The 16,433-nt window shown below is 41.8% G+C and overlaps 1 protein-coding gene across 2 annotated transcripts in view; it reads right to left on the reverse strand.

Annotated features, from left to right (window-relative positions):
- The window catches only part of GLP1R (glucagon like peptide 1 receptor), a 187,189-nt gene that overhangs the window by 49,309 nt on the left and 121,447 nt on the right, over nt 1–16,433 (reverse strand). The window contains exon 10 of one of the 2 annotated variants that reach the window (XM_077342030.1): nt 146–206. The exons of the other annotated variant lie outside the window; for it this stretch is intronic. Within the exon in view, the coding sequence (XP_077198145.1) occupies nt 146–206 (61 nt within the window). The remainder of the gene's footprint in view (nt 1–145; nt 207–16,433) is intronic. 2 annotated transcript variants of the gene reach the window in all.

Genomic DNA, 16,433 nt, shown 5'->3' on the forward strand with positions numbered 1-16,433 from the left:
CAAATCTACTTCAAGGTTGGAATGCAACACAAGAGCACAGGATGTCAATGTAAAAGCCACTGCCAAAGCCATCAAGAAAAATGTGCACCCTCCCACAAATAGCAGGCCTATCAAGAGACAAGCTAAGAACTGGAACTGAACCAACCCCTCATCTTCATAAAGGTACTTGACAATTCCCCAGAGGACAACAAACAGCATTGGTACACCTAGGAAGAGAGGAAGCAAGATAGGTACAATAGTGAGACCAAAAAAGAAAAGATTTTCTAAGGTTCACACAATGTAGAACTCCTTTAATCAACATTTAGACACTGGTTACATACCACCAGCTATTATGCTTGAAGTGCATCCCAAAAGTGCATCACCTTTGAAAGTGAATTTTCAAAATGAGCTCAAAGCAGTAAATACAATCCTATGAGTATTCATGTGGTAGTTTAATTAAAGATGTCATTCCAAGTGTCACATTCTAATAATTTGTCTGATAAACCAGGTGGCATGCAAAATAAATTAGTCAACATTTGAAAGAGTTTCCCGGGGAGGGGGGGAAAACCCCAACTTGTACAGATCAAAAATATACTATTAATCTCTGATTTAGAAATGTGTGAACAAATGTTCTATAGTTAAGAAAAGCTCACTTCCCCAACTTCCTTATTACTATGTTGAGTGCTAAAATGATGCTGCCAATTTAAGGAATTGAAAATGGGCTGTATAAAAGAAAAAAGAATGCTAAATTAGTAGGCAATAATTTGATGTAAAGACATTACACTGCCCAACCTCTGCCCAGGATGCTGTTATAACAGACAGCAGTATTTCAAATAACCTATGTTCCCACATAATCAGTGCACACTAGTTACTTTAAAAATAATTTGAAAGCTCAACTACATAGTTTATACAGTAACAAGGTCCTCACCTTTACTTAGGAAAACCCATGGATAAATCCCTCCTTAAGAGAACCATAAGCAGGCAAAAACACCTTAGTTTGTTTTAATTTGAGTGTTTATATTTACTTCAAAGTGATTGTAGTCTGAAATAAGTGGCTGTTTTGTGAGAAGTGTAAATTTTACCCAGGAGTCTGTTCAGTTCTCCAGTTAATCAGAGCTTTTACTGTTCTGAATTTCTACACCTGCATCACAGCTCGCTACACCTGAAAATGTCTGCATGGGCAGGAGACTTCATAGTAACAAATGCTGTAAGTAACAACTCTGTTGTTGTTTCAGTATACAGCGTAGGGAAATGTGGGGCTGGGGTGGGGAATGAGGGGCATGAGGGGCAGTAATTGGTATATATCTCTAGGGTGGACAGCGGGAAATTTTAGAAAGCAATCTGAAAGCCCACATAATAGCGTTTTAACATTCGGCTATAGTGTGTTTTCCAAAAGACAGCCACCAAGGTTTGGCACTTTTTGCTTAGGGACAAAAGAGAAGTAAGACACTTCAATATAATGAAGACCAGAAAGATAGTTTTTAAATTAGAAGGACAGTAAATTGTGTCGCGAAGAAGATGGCTTGCATGACCTTACAGGTTAACCTTCTCCGGTGAAGTCCCAGAGAGTCTTCATAGCTACCTACAAAATGCAATGATTCATAATGAGCAATTCTGTCCATCTGTGATGGTAAGAAAATGCATTAGATGTCTCACCATAGATCATTTTGAAACACAGGTGTGTCTTTAATCCAAGGAAACGTTTTAAATTACTTTGAATTTTATTTTCTTGGCTTTGCAAGGAATTAAAGCTGTTTTAATAAAAAAAAAAAGCTGACCCTAAAATGTGCCAAATGAGTCTCTAAGGCTCAAAGAGAACTAGCCATATTTCTGCAGCACAGACAGATATGCAGTGATAATCACTAGGATTTATGACATTTCTGTCATCTGGATATACTGTATTACTTGATATTTAGATTAAGTGGGATCTACATAGGGCTACCAATCTCTGGGATAAGAAATTATTAGAGGTTTGTAGAGTTGGATAATGAAGGGGTTAGAACGCCTTTCCTCTGAGGAGAGGCTGAAGAGGCTGGGATATTTCATTTAAGAAAGAAAAGGACTAAGGTGGGTGGGGGGGACGACTCCAAAGAGGTTTATAGAAGTGTACCATTTCTCCTTTTCCCAGTTTAAGGTTGCCAGGTCCCTTCTGGCATTTGACTAAGGATGACAGTGTGGATTTCAGAATTTGTCACAGAATTTGATGTACTGTTCTTCATTTTTCATTCCATGTGAACTGCCGAGCCTTAGGGGAGAGCAGTATACAAATGTAACTAGCTAACTAACTAACAGCAGCAGGGATGTACAGCAACATCATCACATCTGGGATGTTGATGCACTGCTCTGGTATTTGGGCAAAAACTCAATGGTAAATTTAGCTCCTGCTGTAGAGCTTTTGCCCAAATATCCAAGCATCGGCCCAACATCTCAGACGTGATGATGTCCCTATGATCATGTAAGCAGTGACACAGATATATTGCTGCATGTCTGTCACAGAATCCAGACCTAAATTTCTCTCTCTGTATAATTATAGTAATTTTCAAATTACAAGTTTCTCTATTGGCAACACACATCTCTAAACTCATGCAGAAAAGAAAACAAGAAAACCTAGCTTAACTAACACATTCAAGATCTGCATTAGATGGCACGCCCTTGCAATCATGAAATCAAAGGCCGTAGCTCAAGTATCTTCGGTGTTGCAGTCCATTTGCAAATCAAACATGTCATAGTTGAAATCTTTTGTCCATCAGAATCCAGAGTAATTTTCTGACCAACTGATGATGACAAATTAATCAGGATGTATTCTCCTGGAGAGCCAAACTGGAGAGCCAGTTTGGTGTAGTGGTTAGGAGTGCGGACTTCTAATCTGGCATGCCAGGTTCGATTCTGCGCTCCCCCACATGCATCCAGCTGGGTGACCTTGGGCTCGCCACGGCACTGATAAAACTGGTCTGACCGAGCAGTGATATCAGGGCTCTCTCAGCCTCACCCACCTCACAGGGTGTCTGTTGTGGGGAGAGGAATGGGAAGGCGACTGTAAGCCGCTTTGAGCCTCCTTCGGGTAGGGAAAAGCGGCATATAAGAACCAACTCTTCTTCTTCTTCTTCTTCTTCTCGCTAGAACCTTCTAGAAAATTGCCTCATCACGCGTGATTCTCCCTCTCTCATCCTGTGGCTCAAAGGTTCTAATACCTTACTTTGGCCTTGAAGATAAGAGGCATATAGGCCAAGAATCCCAATTAGTGGCAATTGCAAGATGGAATACATCTGTTAACCCATGGGAGGAATCGGAGTGCTTTGCCTGAAATGTTGAATGGTTCTCCCTTTTTTTACTTAATGAGTGACTAAAATGTGGAAATAATTCCCAAAGGATGCACTGGTTGCCATAGCCATAAACAACTTCAAAGTGGGATAAGACAGCTTCATGGAGGATACTACTAGCCATGATGACTAAAAGGAACCTCCACATTCAGAGGCAGTGAACATCTGAATATCAATGCCAAGAGGCAACACCTAAGGAAAGCCTTGGAATCTATGTCCTATAGTTGGCCCATCAGAAATACTGCTTGGTCACTGTGTTAGACATGATGCTTGATTATATAGACCACTAGTATAATCTAGCAGGGCTCTTCTTATGAGTTTATTTTTGCTTGTATATTTATTTTAAAAACCCATAAGTTCTCCAAGCCTTCATAATTCACTGTAAGCCTTCAAGCTCAACACTATAGTGCCATTTATAAACTCACTATTCAGAAGAAGGAAATGTATAAAAGACAGAAGTATCTTACTCCCCATGCACTTGCAATCTTTTTCCAGGACAAGTGGATATAGTATTATGAAAGTCTTGCATCATATCTCTGCATGGGAACTGGTATGCCTCACAATTACAAAGTCTTCTTTAGCAATTTAAAAAGGACTGCCCTAGGCAATTACTTAATTCTACTAAACCCAATCGTGTATAATATGTTCAGTGCAATTTGTATTGACACTTCTACTGGTGATTTACAGCAAAGTCAAAACATTGTTATCTTTCACATCTTCTATGTAATTTAATCTCAGAACTCCCTCAGGGTTTCATGAAAACAGATTTTGCAGTCCAGTTGTATTGTATTAGTCTTCCATTATAATGTGGTTTGGTCTTATTACAGCCCTTTGGCTGACCTTTGAAAGTTAAATCATACTGAATACACCACATAGACAACCTGTTGGTCAAAAGGCCTGAACCAGACTGTAGCCATATCATGAAAGAAACTAATTCTTGAAGAGACTTCATTTTCTCAGAAATATATAGCAGTACTTCAAAAGCTGTACTTAGAAGCCTGGAACAGGGAGTCTTGTAACACAGTTTCATAATATGAGAAGATTGTTCCAGTAACAGAAAGTCAAAATATATGGAGGTGGTATCAAGCACATGTGATGATATCTTAGATACTGTTATCATAATGTATCAACAAACCTTAGAACACTAGTTATGAAACTGATCTTTCAAACACTACTTGTTGATGGGGAAAAGAGAAATAATCCCAGAGGCAGCAAGCACTCATCCCTAATGAATAAGTACAGAAATGGTGTAACTTTGCATTCATTTAAAGAAGCCACGAATCAATATTTTCATGGGATCCTACATCTAACTGAGAGGAAAGTAGCTGAAAAATTCATCAACTCCATTAGTTTGAGTATTTGTAAACAATCTAAACAAATTAATTGTTGTCCTAACAGTATGCAACTCTGCTCTTGTGGGTTTGTTATCATTGTCCTACATGCCTATTGCTTCCCTGATGCCACAGGAAGAGTTATAAGACACTCCACATTTCAATAAGGAAAGCTTCCTTAGGTTGTAGATTTGGATAAATTATCATCTGAGACAGATTACCAAGGAAATAATAAAATTACATGTATGTGGCCATCATACAAATTTACATCACCCTATACACAGGTGCATTGTTCGGAACAATATCTCAGGTGAAGCTGAGGAGGGGGCACAATGGAAGAAGAGGAGAAAGGCAACAATTTAGGATCTGATCTTAAAGAAACAGCATGCAAGGAGAGTAGATATACCTCATCAGGAGGTATGGACTGTGATGTCACTAATATGCAAATAATACCCAGCTCTTCCTTTCTTGTCCACAAAATTCTGAGGATGCTGTTGATGTTCTGCTTGGAATCAGTAATAGGCTGGATGAGGGTGAACATACTGAAATAATCCTGACAAGACAGAAAGCCAGATCAGGGACTTCAGATCTCCACTGTCTTGAAAAGCTTGGGAATACAGTTTCACACATCAGTAGCCTTTAAAACCAGATGCCTGCTGTGGCTTGCAGAGCATTTGCCCAGCTCCACCTGATGTGTCACCTGTGTCTATTTCTAGATCAATCAGATCTAGCCACAATGGTCAATGCACTATTGCAGTGTGTTCTACTTGAGACTACCCTAGCAGAGGGTCCAGAAGCTATAATGATTGCAGAATGCTGTTACTAGACTGCTGGCTGGGGCCCACTGTCAAGCGCATAAATCCTCAATACTACGGCAATTACACTGGCTACTGATCATCTCCTGAGCCCAATTCAAGGTGATGTTTTTGGCCTTTAAAACCCTACATGGCTTGGGGCAAGGATATATATTCTCCAATATGCACCTGTCCATGAATAAAGTTCACAGGGAGATGCCATCCTGACTGTCCCACCAGTTAACTATGATTGTTTGGATAGTATGCAAGAGAGGGTCTTTTCCATGGCAGCCCCACAACTATGGAACAATCTCCCTAGGGAGATGTACCTGGACCCTAAATGATTGATCTTAAAAAAAAACAGTTTATGACAGCTTTAAGACAGCATTTAAAGTGATTTAACTTTTTATCATTGCTAGTCCTAACTGCAGTTTTTAAACTGTCACTTTTATGGGTTTTATGTTTTATTTCTGTTGGAGCTTTCTTGAGTTCCACAAGGGACAAAGGCAACTAATAAATAATAAACAAAAATAAGTATTAAGGCATTGCAGCAAACCATATCAAAGTGGGGAAAATATACATCAAGAAAGCTTGAGAATAAGCAGTTACAAGATGTTTCCACAATTCCTGGTATAAATTAACCTTTTTGAGATAGATGCATAGAATCATAGAGTTGGAAGGGGCCATACAGGCCCTCTAGTCCAACCCCCTGCTCAACGCAGGATCATCCCAAAGCATCCTAAAGCAGTGCTAAAGCATCTTCCTATGGCTAATGCAACCGGACCCTCCTAAGCTGTATGATGTTCCCAAGACAGGATAAGGGAGGGGGGCACCCTGTTAGAAATAGGGTGTCACAGATGATGAATGAGGAGGGCATGGTATAAGGTTGAGGTTCCTCCAAGCAAAACTCAGAGGTAAAGGAATTTCATCTTAGGAGAAGGAGGCTGGGGGACGAAGTGAAAGATTAAAGGCAAAAGTCATATGTTAGCTGATCCTAGTTTAGATGTGGTATTGGGAATATACTACTGGGGAAAAATAACCTTCTGTCAAAGTGACAGAAGACAACTTGTGGGAAGGATCTTCAGATCTGGGGTGTTGAGTCCAAGAGGTGAAGGGAGACTAAGCCTAAAACACTGGCTCAAAGGATATGTTTAACACAAGTTTTATGCCCTCTTGACAGTGGCAGAGAAATCAAGCTCAGGGTCTGCATGAGGAATATTAACTGAATTGGTGATGAGGGTACCAGTCTGAAGAATGGACTGATCAGGTTGTCAGGAAGGTCAACATTGTGAAGGATGTAAGGTGGAGCAGATTGTTGCCCTGCACACACTTGGGTCATTCAACTTACCTGAGCTGTTTGAAGAGACTCACAGAATAAAGTCCTGGAAAGAGCATGCAACAAGTTTTCCATAGGTTTGTCATAGGGTTTGTCATCCGGAGACACATCTTATTAACACATAGCCTGATCATGAGCCTCTTGTTTGATACAATATGGAGTTACCTCCGTATCTCTGGCTGTGCAGGACATTCGGATTATAGGGAGCTCCGGGTAATGGCTGAGGGAGGGGGTGTCAGGAGGCAAAAGTGACATCAGAAGGGCAGTGGTGGTTGAAAGCTCCAACACTGACACAAAGCATACCTCTCTAAAGTTTCCCACCCCCACCCCCCAAAATCAGAAACAAGATTAATGTTTAAAAGTATCTAAAGACTCGTGATTCCATGAGGGATGGCATTCAAAATTCACTATGCATCCACGCCTAGGCATTTGAATGGAGAAGTATTAATTTAAAACATGGAGAAAGGGGATTGGCTGCCTGGCTTGATTGACAGACGGAAAAGAGTCATGTATAAAGCATGTTGCTCTCTTCTGCCATTTCCAGCAGCAGTTGTGGAGGGTGAGAAGTGCAAAAAGGCTACAGCGAGACAGCAAAAAGGGAGGCACAATCATATTTAGCCCTATGCCATTCAGCTGGTGTAATGCTACTTTTACCAATGAAAATCTCAGTGCTTACTCCTGCATATTTTATACCAAGCTGCACTAGTGGCAAGGAAACTGCCATTCACAAAAAAGTACTAAGGCCTTAGTACTTTTTTGTGAATGGCAGTTTCCTTGCCACTAGTGCAGCTTGGTATAAAATATGCAGGAGTAAGCACTGAGATTTTCATTAACTACTATTATTATTATTATTAGTTAGATTTATTTCCCACCACTCCCCATAGGCTCATGGCGGGTCACAATAGTCTTGTCCCGGGGGTGTGGCTAAAGATGTCATCCTGAGGTGATTGCAGTGTAATCACTGGAGCCTGACAGGGGCCAATTGTGGAAGCAATTGGCAGAAAAGAGGAGGGGTACGCAAACCCCACCTCACCTTTTCTACCCAGGAAGTCCTAGTGAACTCTTGGGGCCGTCTCCAATCCTTTAGGGAGTTTATCTCCCCGGATTACAGGCTGTCAGTGTTTCAGGTCAAGAAGACGACCGCCATATCCTATCTTGGACTATTTTTCTTTCTTTCTCTCTTAAAAGAAACTGCTTTAACCCTCCTCTATGATTTACTGCAAGTGAAAGCTGTGGACTGAGTGGAGACAGCATCTGGTAGCCTCAATGAAAGCTATTAATCAACGCTTCAATAGGTAACTGCAAGTATTCTCTCCATCTTTTCGCCTCTCTCTTTCCCTCCCCCTTGCTCTGCCAGAGTAGCCACCTCGAATAGAGGTGAGCCGGCGGCAGAGGGGCAGGGCAGCCCCCAAGGCAGCAGCCAGGGAGGAGGACAAGGAGGAGCTGCGGCCCGGTACCGACTGATCCAAGGACCAGTACCAGTCTCTGGACCAGGAGTTGGTCCAGAGATGCTTTGGTTGATATAGCCCAATACTGCAGAAATTTCAGAAATTATCTTACTGGAGAAGTCAAATGTTGCTGGGAGTCTGTCAACCTTTCAAAATAAATGATAGTTCCAAGGTGAATCTTTGGAAATGAGCCAAAAGATTTATAATAAAAAATGAGAAAGGAAGGAAGAAAATACTCATAAAAATGGGGAGGCCAACCTTACAGGCTCCTTGCTTCTTGTTAGTGCTAGTCAGATATATTTATAGACACTGAAGTTGGAGAACTTTTGGCCACAAAATGCAGCAGCCATAGATAGATTAATTTTCTGTAAGTGTATTTAATCCTTAAATACAAAAACACACATATCACCTAGAATACTTAGGAACAAAGCATTTTGTTGTCGTTGTTTTATGTTCTATTTTTCCCCTTCTTATAATAAATGTTGCTTTTAATTGGCTTTGCTATTTTGTATTGAGTATATAAAAACCTATAATATTCTGCCTTGAATTCTCACCTCCAAAGAAGTAAATCTGGTCAAGAAACAACACATATTTTTCTCAAATGGTATCCATTCAGAATGGTTTTTGTATTTATACATTCTTAAGTTCTAAACATAATGATTTTCCTTTGTTAATTTTCTGCATGTAACTGATGTATTTATAAGCTTGCCATTAAACACTCATGTCTTTTTCCAGAGTTGTGGAGTTTTTCTAAGCTTAAACCTTTCAAAAGGGAAAAGGATCTTCCTGTTCCCTAGAAATGTATTTTCTCTAGTTATATTGTGTTTCTCCTGCAATTAGGTGTCCATGACTACATATATCATGTTATCCAGAAGTGCTCTGAAATAAGATTAATGGAAGCCTTTTAAATGTCTACTAGGAGAATTTTAATACATGTTTACAGCTCTTTATGACTTATATAAAGGAACATCGAAGGCCCAACTTTACAAAAATGAGAATGGGAGAATGTCTGCATGAACATATCATGAAGTAGTCTGTATTATATTTAGAGAGGCATGGCAGTACTGAAGCCTGTACATACTACTGTCTGCCTTGCATCCAAGACTTTCACTAGTATGGAATATTGGAAACCAAAAACATTGTGTCATTAGCTGGTGAATTCAGTGTGGACTAATAAAGAGAAGAAGATATGTTGGAAGCCAACAAAATTGAGACTTAAGAAGGGGGAGGAGTGTATATTAGTGATGGTCTTTCAGAGCAAAAAAAAGGTAATGACACTTCAGGTAATGGAACTGTTGAGGTAAAATGTGGGTACTTTTATGCTGGTGCAGAGTACAGAATCAAAGTAAGAAGATCAGCAGGTTCAGGTAACTGTAGAAGTAGAGGAGAAAGAAAGCATGCACTAGGATAAAGAAAATGGGTTTTCTAATTGCAAAGATCGTAAACAAAAATGCTTGTCTACAGTTAATGTCACAATTCAAGCCTCTTGAATTAGTAAACGTATAAAAGCCGCCTTCAGAATGAAACAAGCTGTGCATTCCAGCTTCAGAGGCACCCACATGCACAAACCAATTTACATAATGGTTTTAGAATACTGTTTTTATTTTCAGATCTTTTATGAGCATTACATTTGGCTATTTCACTGCTGACGCACACTGGCTTAATGTTTTCAGTGAGCTTTCTGTAATAACCAAGATCTCTGTCCAGAATTGTTTATAGGCATCAATGTAGAGTTAGGAATATTTGCTTGAATGTATATTCATTGAACTTATTAATGGCAAGTTTCATCTGCCATTCTATTATTCAGTGAATAAACTTACAGAGGACATTTAGAATCTCTTTGCAGTCTATGTTAGCTTTTTCTGTCCTAAGGTGTACAGCATAATTGGAATTTGGCTAGTTCTTAAGAGTTGGGCTTCCTCTACAAGCCGGTAATGATGGTTCTTCTATGGCCATAGGGTTGCCCATAACTGTCTGGAAAAGAACACATGAACACATGAAGCTGCCACATACTGAATCATACCACTGGTTCAAACAGGGTCAATATTATCCACTCAATCTGGCAGTGTTTCTCCAAGGTCTCCGGATGAATTCTTTCTCACCACCTACTGCCTGATCTTTTTAATGGGAGATGCCGGGGATTTAACATGGATTTAACGGGGATTTAACACAGAGCCATGGAAAACTGGCACGTACTAAGCATGAACCCATATATAGGCATCAAAACTATAGTAATCATGGTGGCTAGAAAAATGCTGCCAGACATACTTTTCTGCCCATGCATTTATACATTAATAGTTCACATTTATTCTGCTATAGGCTGTCATGGCAGATGAATATTAATGGGCATGGGAATCTTTCATATGTGATATTAGTTGCTATTACATCATGATTTTTCCAGTGATTTTTTATTTAATTTTTATCCCTTATAATTAAAATAAATAGCCAAAAGTAGTTGCTACTTCCCAAACATAAATATGGCACAGATGATTCCAATACAAAATACAAACACATAAAGGTGAACTGAGGGAGAAGAATATATCTTTAACCGCTCCTGTGGAGCGGATAAAATAAAGCAGTAAGGGCTAAGGGGGAGGAGATAGGGCGGGCTCTGTCCGGGATAAAAACTCAGAGGGCTCAATCACGAGCCACTTCGCGGCTCAGGATTGGGCCCTCCGAGGGCCGGCCGGGGAGTCACCACTCAGAGGAAGCAGCCTTCCCCAGTGGTAAGTCCTCCGGCCAGCTTCCCCTTGCCCTGGGAGCATTCTGCCGGGCCCTGGGGCAGGCTCGCAAAGCCTGCCGCCACCGTCCGGAGCCTTCTGCCAGGCCCTGGGGCAGGCAGTAGGCCACAAAGCCTGCCGCCGCCGTCCAGAGCCTTCTGCCGGGCCCTGGGGCAGGCTCGCCTGCCTCTGGGCCTGGGAGAAGGCCGCAAAGTCCACCGTCGCCATCCGGAGCCTTCTGCCGGGCCCCGGGGCAGCCAAGCCTGCCCCTGGGCCGGGCAGTAGGCCGCAAAGCCCGTTGCCGCCATCCAGAGCCTTCTGCTGGGCCCTGGGGCAGGCTCACCTGCTTCTGGGCCTGGCAAAAGGCCGCAAAGTCCTCTTTCATGCCACCTACCTGACTCCCTTCCTGCCTTCCTCCCAGCATTCCCTTTGTCCTTCCCTTCCTTCCTCCCTCTCTATCTGCCTCTTTCTGGCTACCTGTTTCGTTCCCTCTTCTGTCTCTATCTTCCTCCCTTTCTTTCTGTCTTTCTCTCTGTCTCTCTTTCTTTCTTTCCTCTTTCCTTCGCCCCATCCCTCCACCCACCTACCATGCTAGCGCCCGCTGTATTTTGCCCACAGTGGGCTTAATATCTAGTTAGGAAATAAATTGATAAGCTTAACTTCCATTCTAGAAGGAAATTGGGTGGGGGAATTATAAAAATCTGATGAAGTTAAACATCCTGATGAAGTGACAACCTGGAATATGCAAAGGGAATGGACCAAGCAAATGATCCAATGCATCAGAGAATTATCAGCCTGGCAAAGGAACAAAAGGTGCTTATATATAACAATATAGAATAATAATTTAAAATAATAATAGGTACCCGAAGTAAACATCATCAGGACCTCCTCTACACCCGCCAGTAGTGGGGGAGGGAGTTGAGTTGCCATTCTTTGCCATGCTGGTAATATTGGTAATGTTATTATTGTTTTTAATGGGGTTTTAATGGGGATTCTGGGATGCTGTAACCCGCCACGAGCCGCAAGGGAGTAGCAGGAAATAAATCCAATAATAATAATAATAATAATAATAATAATAATAATAATAATAATAATAATATAATGTGCTTCTCAAAACTGGCCATGAAGAACCTTGCATGCAAGTTGTTATTTGGCAAGGATACTACTATTTAATAGTTCGATAATATTTCACTTTCAAAAACTTTGTACTAGTTAAGCAAGCAGAATAATTTTTGAGTCCCATTGTTGATACCATTCAGATATATTTCTTATGTCTATGGAAGTTTTTACTCCACTCAAGATAAATGACGCCCTGTTTCTTAAAGAAAGGTAAATCATGTCAAAAGCTGAAGGGTACCACTTGTACTGAGAATTTGATCATTTGCTATCTTTTTACTGCCATTTACATTTCAGCTCATTATTTCATATTGTAAACTGCCTTGAGTGATAATATATTAAACTTAGTAGATAAATACAACGGCAAAACAAATCACATATAAGTCTCCCTTTGCTCAGAAAAGGGACATATGGTTTCTCCACGATCTCCATTCCCCTTAAAGACTCTTTACATACTTTTCTGTTAGTTAATAGCCCCATTACAGCTCTGGGCTTGTTTTGGAGAACTAATCCTTGGAGCAAATGGAAATAGATTTTTAGAAGCACAATATACAAACTGTGTGCAGAATATTAAGTTTGAAAATCACAAACGTGTTTATATTGAAAGAGAAACTCAAATTTATGCCAAGCTTTAGGGAGCACGTACTAATCCTCCATCCACACATCCTTCATTTGCAATGTTTAGTAGAAGTATTGTTAAAAACAGTTTGTCATTTAGCTTTTTACTCTGTTAAAAGTTTTCAGAAAAACAGGAACAAAGAAGCCCAGAGTTTGCCTTTTCTTCCCCCCTGTGAGCAACCACTTGAAATGTATTTTGTGTGTAGGTTGGCTTTTGGTTGAAAACACATCTTTTAATCTAATTGTCTTGACATTTCATTAGCTACTGAGCAGTCACCACCAGTATATGGCAGGAGAACATGGGGACTATATATGCAAAGCTGGAAAAGGATGGAATGTGTATAGATGCTAGAAAATATTGATGAAGATGTTTTGATAGGCAGCCTCATAAAGTCCAAGGCTGAATTTTGTAATTTTTCTTCACTAAGTACAAAACCAAGAAGCCCAAGTTGGAAGTTTATCAAAAGTATAATTATGCAACATAAAAATCAAATGTGATCACATAGATACCTCCAGCTGGCATCAACTGAAACTACAGATTGTCTTACATTACATTTATTTACCACAAAGATTGAAAGAGCATCTATATACATAATATATGTACTAGGGGCAAAGCCCGTTGTCTCCAAGAATACAGTGGGCGCTAGAGCTTGGCAGTGGGAAGAGGAAAGGGAGGAGTTGTCCAGTCTGTAAGGGCATGGGGTTGACATGTGTGTTGTGTGGGAGGTTGTGGTGGCATGGTGGCAAATGAGGCCATGGGTGTGGAGATATGGGTGTCAAGAACCTGTGGTGTGGAATGTTCGTTGATTGTGGGAGAGGACTGACCTTTGGGAATTGTGGCATAGTGGTTACAGATGAGCTTTCCAGAGCCATGTCCTCAGATATGTGAAGGGAAAATCAGACTGGAGACTCTTCTTAGGGGAAGATTACATGGCAACCAATTCCCCCCAGTTCTGCATCATTTCCCTTCTTGTGTGAATTAGGCCACATTCACCGAAATGCCCCTCTGCCCTAATACACATGGGATAGTCACAGTACACAGGTGTCCACCCTGTGCCTTCTGTCTCCCATATTTTCACTGTTGGTAAAATGTTATGTGCCCACATGCTTCTTTCATGGTTGTTCCTTAGAAGAACGGACTTTTGTACCCTATTGCTTACTACCCAAAGGAGTCTCAAAGCGGTTTACAAACACCTTTTCCATTTGTCTCTCCACAATAGTCAACCTGTGAGGTATGTAGGGTTGTGAGAGATCTGGGAATGGGCCACAGTGACCCAGCAGGCCTCAGGTGTCTCAAAGCATTTTCCAATCGTCTTCCCCTTCTCTCCCCATAGCAGACTCCCCATGAGGGAGGTGGGGTAGCAAGCCTCACAGGGAAGCTGGCAACCCTAAGAGGAAGACTGTCTGTGCACAGCAGTCTTGACCTTAGTAAGGTTTTTAATACTGTTTTTTTATTTGCCAGGCCAAGGTTATTTGCCAGTAATATTTCAGTTACGATGAGTCTCCAGACATTTACTTGTTCTCTATTTAGTTTCAGGCTGTAAATATTTATTTAGATCTTCCTGCACTTTCCAGACTCACAGGACTGATGCTGGTCTGCCTGTCTGCGCCCCAGAATATAAATAGTTGCTGGTAAGGGCTGGCCATAACCCATAGGCAAGGAGGGACACTCCTGCACCACTCCCTCCCAACTGCAGGCAAAAATGGCTCATTTGAAGGCTGGACTCTGAGGCATTGTACGATTTTGAAGTCCCACCTCCAAACCTCCAGGAATATTTCCAACCCAGGGGTAGCCAACCTACAGGTGTGGCCTGGAGAGCTCCTGGAATTACAGCTCACCTGCAGAGTATAAAGATCAGCTCCCAAGGCAGAAAGGGCTACTTTGGACAGGGTTGTGGTAAAGAAACAACATTTAAGGCTTCCCACACAGGTTGTTGTTGAATTGAAAGACTTGGGGCCTACTGCACAGGGTTGTTGTGCAGATAAAACAGGAGACAAAAGAGCCAGTTTCCTCTGCAGAATAACGCTGTGCAGTGGCCTCAAATCTGCAGAGTTGCAAAGAAGAAAGACACATGGCTTGGCTGTGTCTAGCCTCTGGGCAGAGCAGTATTTTAAGTGAGAAGGGGCTTTTCTGTGGCCTCCCTGTCAGGCAACTGTTTGGCAGAAGGGGAAAGACCCCCCCCCTAAAAAGGAAGGCCCTCAGTCTCCCCTGCGTTGCTCTTGGAAAGGCCTCCTTCCCTCAGTCAGGGCCTGTCAGAGGCTCCTTCGCAGCAGGCCTGAATGGAGGGGAGGGGGAGGGAGCACTCTGCAGCCTCCTGCCAGCTCTGTCAGGGTTCTGAGCCAATTTGCAGTTGGACATGACAATTAGGGCAGCCTTGGGGCGAAAAGGGCTGGCACAGCCTGTCCAAGCCTCTGTTCTCATCCCCCTTGGCAGCCCTACTGACCTCCTCTCCCTTTGGTGGTCAGGAGCAGACTGGCAGCCAGACTGGGCTGGGTGAATGGAATTTTGGTCTGTCCTGGTGAGGGGCCAATAGGAAGGCACTTTGTGCGCCTCCCCATTGGCTGCTTGGCCCTGGATGGACACTCGGAGGGCCCAATCAGGAGCCACTTCGCGGCTCCTGATTGGGCCCTCTGAGTTTTTATCCTGGACAGGGCCCGCCCTAACTCCTCCCCAGGTGGCCTTACTCTTTTATTTAATAGGACCCTGTCCTATTTAAAAGCCTCTTGTGGCGCAGGGTGGTAAAGCAGCTGACATGCTGTCTGAAGCTCTGACCATGATGCTGGGAGTTCGATCCCAGCAGCCGGCTCAAGGTTGACTCAGCCTTCCATCCTTCCGAGGTCGGTAAAATGAGTACCCAGCTTGCTGGGGGGTAAACGGTAATGACTGGGGAAGGAAATGGCAAACCACCCTGTATTGAGTCTGCCAAGAAAACGCTAGAGGGCATCAACCCAAGGGTCAGACATGACTTGGTGCTTGCACAGGGGATACCTTATGTCCTATTTAAAGATAGGACCCTGTCCTATTTAAAGATGAGATTATATGTTTTACAAGGGAACTTCTTGTTTCTTTTTCATCTTTTTTCATGCAGCAATTTCAGTAGTTAACAGCCAGGAGTTCCATGAATCAGGATGTCCACAATTCTTTAAATATCAAGTCATTTATATAGGGCTTCTAATTTGATTACTGAAGTGGTACTGGGGTGTGACAAATACAAACTAATCTGCCAAACTCTGACAAGGATTTATGAAGAACAAAATGACTTATTTTATTTTTATGCCTTGATAACATCAAGAAGTCCTTTTGTTTGACTGTGAAGCCTACATTAAGAACCAAGGCGAGACGTGTCTCGTTGTTTCAGAAAGTAATTGAAAGAAAGATTACTTTCTTGTGAGTGCTGTATATGAGGGGAGAGAAAGCACAATCTATTGGAAGGAAAATGAATAAAGAAAAGAACTTTGGCAGCTGTGCTTTTATTCTCTGGACATATGTTTATATTCTGGTAAATAAGCATTTTAAACCCATCTCTATTGATCCCAATAGAGATCACTTTTAACTTTTTTAACATAAATGTTCAATCAGGAACATTTCCCCTTTCTGCTAGAGAGATTTACACTGGAATATTCCAGACAGCTAAGCCATTCTTTTAAATAAAGCTCTTATGGCAACTGTGCCTCACTGAAAGTGTTAGTCTGCCTTTTGCTAACCTCAGCTGCTTCCTCAGAACTGCCACTTACCCTGCTTGCATGAGCTGTATGCCTGGGTGTTGGTAT

This window comes from Paroedura picta, chromosome 1 (genome assembly GCF_049243985.1).
Source record: "Paroedura picta isolate Pp20150507F chromosome 1, Ppicta_v3.0, whole genome shotgun sequence".
NCBI classification, from domain to species: Eukaryota; Metazoa; Chordata; class Lepidosauria; order Squamata; family Gekkonidae; genus Paroedura; species Paroedura picta.